The 9,368-nt window shown below is 41.5% G+C and overlaps 2 protein-coding genes across 3 annotated transcripts in view; one reads left to right on the top strand and one right to left on the bottom strand.

Moving 5' to 3' along the window:
• Window positions 1-7,123, bottom strand: part of Zc3h6 (zinc finger CCCH-type containing 6) — a 53,082-nt gene extending 45,959 nt beyond the window's left edge. The window contains exon 1 of one of the 2 annotated variants that reach the window (XM_021193064.2): window positions 6,683-7,123. In XM_021193064.2, the coding sequence (XP_021048723.1) occupies window positions 6,683-6,714 (32 nt within the window). In that variant the 5' untranslated portion in view covers window positions 6,715-7,123. The remainder of the gene's footprint in view (window positions 1-6,682) is intronic. The other variant, XM_029536625.1, reaches the window with a different exon arrangement.
• LOC110318220 lies at window positions 6,806-9,025 on the top strand. The gene has a single exon (XM_021193065.1). It carries the CDS (start codon window positions 7,098-7,100, stop codon window positions 7,443-7,445), a length of 348 nt encoding a protein of 115 aa, XP_021048724.1. The 5' UTR covers window positions 6,806-7,097; the 3' UTR covers window positions 7,446-9,025.
• The last annotated feature ends 343 nt before the right edge of the window (window positions 9,026-9,368 follow it).

Here is a 9,368-nt window from a genome sequence, read left to right as displayed (position 1 = left end):
GGAAGAAAGGGGAGGAAGGAAGGAAGGAAGGAAGGAAGGAAGGAAGGAAGGAAGGAAGGAAGGAAGAGGAAACTAACCATAAAGCCAAAATATTAAACCATAGCTGATTAAGTTGGACCAAGTTAAAAGTGAGAATTAAATTTAAGATATTAGCATGCATTGCAAAGAATTCCTCTTAGGAGAAAAGAGGGACTGTCGATAATGAAAAGGAACTGCAAAGGCAAATGTGGAATACACCGTGCCATACGCCTGGGAGGAAAGACACCCTTTATGCAAGTGTGTAAGTGATAGGAACATTATGGAGATGTGAATATAACTTCATTAGAGACTAATATCACTAAACTATCAGTCATATACAACTAATCCTCTTGCCCTAATATCACACTCTTACTCATCCGGTAATTTTATATTAAATTTTCTAAATAGCATTCTATATGGAGAACATACTCTCCGATGAAAACATCTAGTCTTCACAGGAATAAATTAATATTCTTATGTACATACATTCTCCTGATAATGTGGATAAAAGTGCAGGCTCTGTAGTTAAGATTACTGAAGTTCCTGTTGATTTGTTTAGTGCTTTTGCAAACTTTAAATCTTCATATTTGCCAGCCAGGGCTATACAAAAAACAGTCATCAAAAACCGAAACCAAAACAAACAACAACAAAACCCTTCATGTTTGCTTTCTTCTCTTTAAAAAGGAGGACTGATAATTAGGCCTTTTTCTTGGGTTGGTGTGAGAGTAAATGACTCATAGGAAGCAATTAAGACATGTTTTTACACAGTAAATGATTAATGTGATTGACAAAGTTGGCATTTCTGAATCTAAACAGCTCTGAAGTGAGTCAGCTTCTGACCCTGAATAACTGATAATGCAGGGTCACTCTGAAAGGTAACTCTGGGAGAAAGTAAAAAAGCAATGTGCTGGCAGTCCTGGCATGAAGGCTTGATCTGGTGAATTCAAGGTCAGCCAACCCTGTGAGATAGGCAGCTCATATGTCCAGGAGAAACCTTGGTTCAATACATAGCAAAGGGTTAGACTTCAGTTGTCAGTGCATGCCTTTAATAACAACACTAGGGAGGCAAAGGCAGCCTGCTCTCTATGGATGTGAGTCCAGACTGGTCTACACAGTGAGTTCCAGGGCAGCCAGGGCTATACAGTGAAGGCTTGTCTCAAAAAACAAACAAACAAACAAACAACTCCAGTTATAACTAAAGATGCTAACCAGGTCACCCACATGAACAAAGCACATATTGGGCAGTACTGATAAAGGACTATAGAGTAGAAAACATTAAGTCAAATGTTAAATGTACTCAAACAAAGCTATTTCAAAACAAGCTGGGCATTAACTCTGTGGTAGAGCACATACCTAGCATGTAAAAGGCTGTTGGTTTAATCTTCAATACATGGGAAAAAAATCATCTAATCAAACAAACATGCAAGCTTTCTGGCTGAAGGCCACCGGTTTACAGCACCTTTTAATTCATTACTAAGAGGTTTTAATTTAGAATAATGTATATGAAAGGACTTTTTGGAACTTTTCTTTCCTTTAGGGCTGTGATCTTCATCTTCACATCCTTGAAAGCTCCCCCCCCCCCGCCACTTGGTTTTTAAGACAATGTGTTCTTTTCTCCATCGTCTACAACAATTATATCTCAGTTATCTTGATCATTTCAACTAACATCTCAGAAATCTCTAATTCTATCAAGAATTAACTAAGAAATAACTCATGACTCTTGCTTTTTGTTTGCATCATCGCCGTTGATCAAGTCTTTACTGGACAATTACTAATGTCTATCCTAGCTCTGGGCTCGTTCTTTCTTACGCTCCATTTTCAACCAGCAGATAATGTTACTTAGTTCTATCATATCCTAACACAGATATATCTCCTATTACTGCAGGAGTTGCTTTTTCCTCTTTCCCATAGCAAGATCCTAGTCTTCTGTTCAAATACCACAGTGCTTTCCAAATCACTGAAGAGGAAAATTCAAGGTCCTTACAATATCTTGAGGGCTCTAGACAGCACCAAAGGATGCACTTCTCTTGCTACCTCCCTCGCTTACTAACCCCTCTGGCCACATTGCTTCCACTTCCTAGTTCTTCCCTTAATCCTACCAGGCTCATCCTGAGTCCTGGCTTTTTTTTCCCCTATCATTCCCATCTGGAAAGCTTTTTCACAAATGTTCTGGGTCTGAACTCCTCTCCTATCTCATAATTTTGACAAATACTTTTCTTAGTAAGTGGTTACCTAATAACCCTACTGAAAATAGAAACATCCCACAGAACTCACCTCACTCTCAAATGCTTATCTAATATTTAACTTTTTTATGTTATTTCTCTCCAAATAAAATATTAGTAATGTTTTATTGCTGCATATTCATGTACAGAGGAATAATTATTAAATATTACAGGGTTAGGGCTTTGGCCCTAAGTTTATTCAAGACTCTTCCTCATTTTTCCAAATAGATCCCAGTGTCTATGCATTAACACCTTCCTCGTGTCTGAGTCTACTGTTTCACTTCATTTCCCTGTGCTTTCTCCACACAAACCTCTGATGGGATTTGGCCAAACTCTGGTGCAGTCTCTGGTCAAGTTTTCAACCCATTAGATTAGGAAAACTTGTTAAATTACTACCCTTCTGACCAGCTGGAGTCTTGTTACTGCTTAAGAGGAAAAAAGCTAAAAGGGAGGGAAGTAAAAGATGAAATTGTTCATGAAGAACATAGAATAACCTCCAACTCAAGGAAAATATCCATGTCTTATCAAGTAATAAATAAGTTCTAAAGTCTTACACTAGGTTCATGTTAAAATCTTTTCCTCCAGTGCAGACCCTGAGTAACTTTTTACCATTAACATATTTTAGAAAACTCTAATAGTTACTAGGGTTTCGTTTATCTTTCCTTTCTGCTGTAGAAGTGTCTGAGGCAGGAACTAGTATTTAACTTTCAGCAACTGCCTGCAGGATCAGGAATACAGTTCAAAGGTAGAGAGAGCTCTTGTCTAATAGGCATGAGGCCATAGGTTTGATATCAAGCGTCATATCAAACTTGTTTTGATTGGGTTAACATCCAGCTGAAGGATAAAGTTAGATGGGTGAAGTTAAGCCTGAAAGAAGTAAATGAAGGGGAAGAGCTGGAGAGGTGGCTCAGCGGTTAAGAGCACTGACTGCTCTTCCAGAGGTGCTGAGTTCAACTCCCAGCAACCACATGGTGGCTCACAACCACCTGTAATGGGATCTCATATAAATAAAATAAATAAATCTTAAAAAAAAAAAAAAAAAAGTGAATAAAAAGAGAACTGAGTGAAAGGGAGATTATACCTTTAACTTTTCAATTCTTTCTGCTTTATGTTTAGAAACTAGGCTCCAGACTTACGCACAAGAATCTAACATTCTACCTATCTACAAGTTTATTGGTATTATTAAATTTATAAGACCTTATAAAAGAATACTTCTTACTCCAGGCATAAAAATATTAAAGGAAAGCATACCAACTACATAGTTTTGTTTGTTTGTTTGTTTGGGGGTTATTTGCTGTTTTGAGACAGGGCCTCACTAGACAGCTCAGGTTGGTCTTACACTCATGCTAGCGCTCATTCTCTTATTGTCCAGAGTGCTGGGATTATAGGTGTGCATCAACAACACCTGACTCCCAAGTAGATATTTTCAAAAGGTGATTTTTCATATATATTTTTTTCAAAATACAGTAAACGAACACAAAGCACTCACCATATAAAACATGTACAAGAAAATAATTTTAAAGCAGTAACATATTTTATGAATTTCATTTACATTTAGAACTTCTCCCTTTTGTAAATTCTATTTTAATTTGTATAAAGTCAAAGCAGTTATGAGATTTCACTTTTTTCCTGAATGCATATTTTAGTTTTTAAAAGTGCTTGACCCTGTCTTGAAAAATCAAAAAAAGGGCTTGAAAATAATCTTTGTGAAAAAACCTAGACTATGCAAAACTTTATATACTCTTCACATATAATTCATATAAATGTGTATTACAGTATAAAAGTTATAATGTAGAAACAGGGAATACTTGAGGAATCCATAGATTATTTTCTCCCAAGTCTCTTTAGAATCAACTAGAAACCTATAAAAATACAGGTAGTCACAAACCTACCCACAGATTTCTATAGGAACTGTTGTTCTTCATTTTGTATCAAAACAGTCTGATTAGATAAGACTGAGAAGAATGTACCTAACAGCTCATAACTACATGGGAAGTTTCTAAAATGTATGGGCCCCAGTCATCAGTGGAACTGCCCTGCCCTTAAGCACTGAAAACCACTGGTTTGGTGAGGTTTAAACACTTCTGTTATCCACTAAGAAACTCAAGTTCACAAAGCTAGCTGGTTACAGTTCTGGAGCAAGGGCCATTTCTGTAGACCCCCTGCTCTGTGGGGTTTCTTCCTTCTTTCCTTTAGCCCAGGTTCAAATAGCAATTCTCCTTTGCCTCCAGAGTGTTGGAATTATACGTATAATTCACCACATACAGATAGTGCAATTCCTTGATGTAGTTCTTTCCACATAAGTGGTTTTATATATATATATATATATATATATATATATATATATATATATACATCTATATCTATATCTATGATTCACAACACCACTTAACACTGGCTAAGTTAAAACTGAGTTAACTTGAGATAGTTTTGGGTCTAATTTAAAACAAAACTATTGCTACTTATCACGTGCTCCTCCTCCTAATCTATATCCTTCAAACTAAAGTTTCATTTTAACTTCTAAGTCAGTATTTTAAAACTTCAAATTATACTTTAAAAAAAAAACAAAACAGGGTTTTGTTGTGTAGGGCAGGCTGACATGAACACACCAGCTTCCTGTCTCAGCCTGAGTGTTGGATTACAGGTATGTATTACCACACTGGGCCTCAAATTCTTTTCAAAGTCTGATAGCAGCCTGGCATGGTAGTGCACACCTTTAATCCGGCACTCTGTAGGCAGAGACAGGCAGATCTTTTTGCGTTCTAAGACAGACTGGTCTACATATCAAGTTCTAGGCCAGCTAAGGCTAATGAGACATCTCAAAAGGGGTGGGGGAAGAGAAAACCATGGTACCATGGTTCTATAGTAGCATTATTCTCATTTCTAAACTTGGTGGCATGTTTTTATTATGTAAAATACATATTTCTACATATTCAAGTTACACTATCCATTAACAAATGAGATTTCCTTTCATATTAATGAATTTTAAGTACATTAACAAGTCACTGGCTTATCAATAGACTTCTCAACACTATCGGTTAATTCTAGGACCTTCACTTTTAAACTTTTTCTAAAAGGGTAATATTGGGCTATGAGTGTAGCCAAGTGTTAGAGTACATGCCTATCACACAAGAGTCCTCAGGTCCATTTGACAGCACTGAAACTACAAAAGTATCATTTTCTAAAAAAAATCACTAAAAATGTCAAGTGCAAGCTTTTGCACTTATGTAAGTACATTTTACTATCTAAACCTTGCTACATGCTTGATTGATGTCTTTCTAGAGAATTATTACATTATTGAAGTTGTTAGGGTTTTTTTAAATCCCTTCCAAGGTTGCCATATATTTTGGCATTTAAAATTTCAATGATTTTTGTTGTTGTTTTGTTTATTTTGCTTCTGTATTTAGGGAAGGAAGGTGTGTGTAATGCTTTATCAAAAGCATATGACATTACTCAGGAATTCTTAAGTCTTATGGGCCACACTAGAACACAATGTATCTCTGAGACTATTTACAAAGCAATGTGAGGATGTCCATTTTCAAGTTAATAGTCTAAGTAGGAATCAGATGAATGAGACTTGGCACCAGGAGTTTTAATAAAAGTCCTCCTCTGACCCCTTTAAAAATTTGGTTATCAATGTAAATTTGAAATTTAAAACTTAAAAGAGTATATTCTGTAAATGCCACCAAACCTTTGAATGGCACTATGAATGTGCCTCTCAGAGCACAACAAAACTAAAAATGGAAAACTAGAATCTCAGCTAAATAGCCAAATGATATCTAGCACCGAGGAAATCAGGTAAAGCTAAAAATTCTGCAGTCTGCTCGTGTTATCGTATTTAATTTGAAAAACTGTCATTTCACTTTCCTGGAGGTTATAGGACTGCGGCAGACACATGGCCTGGGAGTGGGGGATGGGAGGGAAAGAGGCTTCCCTCCCCCCTCCAAAAAAAACTAAAGCCTTTAAAAAGAACAAAAACAAAAAAAAAGAAAAAAAAAAAAAAAAAAAAAAACCTAAACATGTTTATTTTCAGAGGTGGGCTCGGGTAGGAGGCAAACATCCACAAGGCCTACTACTGAGCCTTTGGAGCCGGTTCCAACGGGGCTGCCAACGCCGGTTCGCTGGCCTGGCGGGCAGCCGTCCGCGTGGCGCCGACGACGGAGCCGGGCCAGGGGCGGGGGGCTCGCACGTGCCCGGCGGGGGCGGGGCGGCGAGCGCGACGGCGACCCCGGCTCCGGGAGGCGGGCGCGGCCGCTTCGGCCTCCCCCGCGGCGGCCGGCAGGCAGGCAGGCAGCGGCGGTGGACGAAGGTGCGCGTCGCGGAACCGATGGAGCCACACAGAGACGTCTAAGTCATGCAGGAGGCGCCCGGCCCCGGCCCGCTCCCGCCGCCCCGACCCCTCCTCTCATCCGACAGAAAGACAGACAAGAAGGGTTCCCGACCTGTCGTGCCCTGCATGTTCAGAGTCTGTCATGTTTGGTCAAGAACGGGGCGGGGCTGGAGGGCAGGTCTGGAGGCCGGCGGCGGCGGCGGCGGCGGTAGCGGCAGCGGGGCGCGGGGAGGACCCCTGCGCCGCCTGCGGGCAAACCTGTCCCCGGCCGCCGCCGACAGGTGACGAAGTGGTAAAAACTCACGGTTACTAGTGAGCGACACAGACACAGACTTTTCCAGTCTATTAACAACCACGCCAGAGAGATGGGGCTCTAACTGCAAAGACTGGGCAACGGCCCCGCGCTGCCGGCGCTGCCGCTCTAGTCTGTATTCGCCGCCGGAGGCTGAGGCGTGGGAGCCGGCGGGCGGCGGGCGGCGACGCGGGGATTTGGACAGTGGCCGTAACGGTGATTTCTCCTCACCAACATGGCGGCACCCGAAACAGGCGGCTCAGAAAATGGCGCCGGCCGCAACACCTTGCCCGGGACTAAAGGGCAAGTGGAATTCCTCCGCGAGCCGCGGCCCTCTCCCAGGCCGCCGGGGCTGAGCGCTCTAGCCATTGGAGGAAACCGCCCGTCAGTCACCTCCAGGGGCGGGCCTTTACTACGCTCGCTGCGGCCGCGGAGGCAGCAATCTGATGGCTGCGAGGCCGGGGATGCGGTTCGGTGGCGCTTGGAGTTATATCGGGCGGGGCAGGTCACCCCGTCAGGCCTGCTATGTCCACCAGGTCCTCTGTGCCCATTTCTCGATGTTCCTGCGAGACTCGTCGTCTAAGGCTTTGGAGTTCCGGACCCATCACACCCTCCACCCCGCCACCGTTAACTGCGCGACAAAGAAAGGAACCCTGGACTGGTGGTTATCTTTGTAAAAAAAAAAAAAAAAAAGAAAGAAAACCTTTCTTTGTTGCCTAAAGAACTCGAAATCATCCTTAAGCCCTTAAACTTGTGGCTCTTATGTCTCCGTAGTGTAAGGAAGACTGCTTGGCATGTAACTTTTTCTATACTAGATTCACCCAGTCATTACTTGACGATTAAAAATAGCTGTTGAGGTAATTAAAATATGATCTTATGTCTGTTAGCGGTTTAGATGTGGAATGCATTCGAGTATTTCATAAGAACAAGACTGCATTTCTTCGTATATCCATGGCCATCAGAAATAGTCTTGAAATGATGAGTAATGTATACTTAATTCTGAAGGAAAGTTAATTTCTTTTATTAAAATGATGAGCTTAAATGTCCAATCTTCCTAAATACACGACATCTTTTGTCTTTGGGTGTTCTGATGTGTAAATAACGTGCATTCAAAGAGCAATTGCGATTAGCTAAATGTGAAAAGAGAAAAAAAGCAGCTATTACATTTTTTTAGTTGAATGCAGCTATTGACAAGACTTGAACCTTGACAGGTCTTCAGGCGGCGGCCCATTATTTATAGGAAACTTTCAAAAGGCACATCTATTTTATCTAGAGAAGCAATATTACTTTTTGGAACTAAAATGTAAAGCCTCTTCATTTAATTAACCGTTTTACTAAGAACAGTGAAAGGCTTTTGAGGTGTAACAGCTGCTCTTCACAACTGCATTTTCTGCTTAGACATTAAAATAAAGACTTAGGATTTGAATTTGATATTTTTTTAATTAAAAAGAAAATCTTTGAACTGGTACACATTTGAATATTTGCTGTTTTCAAATTCGTTTGAAAGTTTAAACGCACACCAAAATAAATTCTGGGTATTAGCTTACTCAGAAAAAAACAACTTTTGAAATGTTGCCTCCAGACAAAATTAAGATACTGACACACTTGGAAGGTCCCATTGTTGGCTGTTTAGGCCAACTCAAGCAGCAGGGAAAGGATTCCCGGTGGTGTACTCTATTTGTAAACTTGTATACTTTATACACCCTCAAGGCAGGAGAGCCACAGCTCTCAGTTGGCTGAGCTCAAAGCAGCCAGGCCCCGCCCCCAGACTTCCCTAACCGCCCGAAAGGTCGTTTTCTAAGGGCTACTGCAGTCATTGGCAATCTGGTATGTGAGAGTGGCCAGGCACTGCCCTTACAGGAAAAAAAAAGAAAAAAAAATCCCACCATCCCCTGAAAAGGAAGTCTCACTAGTCCCTGGGCTTGTCACAGAAACCAGTTCCTGAGCATGAAAACCCACAAATCCCTGAGCAGAAAAATTCACCAATCCCTGGAAATCCCAAGCTCTGGACTTGAAATCCCAGCAGTCCTCAGCCTGAAAACTGGACAGCTCCGTCCCCTAAGAAATCCTATGTAAGGCCTGCCTTCAGCTCAGTCAGGGGCTGTTTTCTCGCCTGAGCAGAGGCGGCTGTCTTTCTGCGGTTTTCCCTCCCAATAAATCCCTTGTGTGAGGTTTGTACTGTGTGACTCTGTGGCTCCCACTGCCAGGATACCTTTCCTTTCAGACCTGCAACATTTCCATCATCCACAAAGGGTATTTCCTCTCCATTTGTAGCCCTCTGTTGACCTCAGAATAGAAGACATCTGGGATCTGCTCAGCCCTTTACTCTTAAAAAAAGAAATCGCTTGTAGACTTTAGAATTTAATTCACACTGGGCGTGGTGGCGCATGCCTTTAATCCCAGCACTCGGGAGGCAGAGGCAGGCGGATTTCTGAGTTCGAGGCTAGCCTGGTCTACAGAGTGAGTTCCAGGACAGCCAGGGCTACACAGAGAAACCCTGTCTCGA

Source organism: Mus pahari, chromosome 3 (assembly GCF_900095145.1).
Source record: "Mus pahari chromosome 3, PAHARI_EIJ_v1.1, whole genome shotgun sequence".
Lineage (NCBI taxonomy): Eukaryota > Metazoa > Chordata > Mammalia > Rodentia > Muridae > Mus > Mus pahari.
Note: the sequence above shows the minus strand (reverse complement) of the source record. Positions and strands in the feature narration are given on the sequence as shown.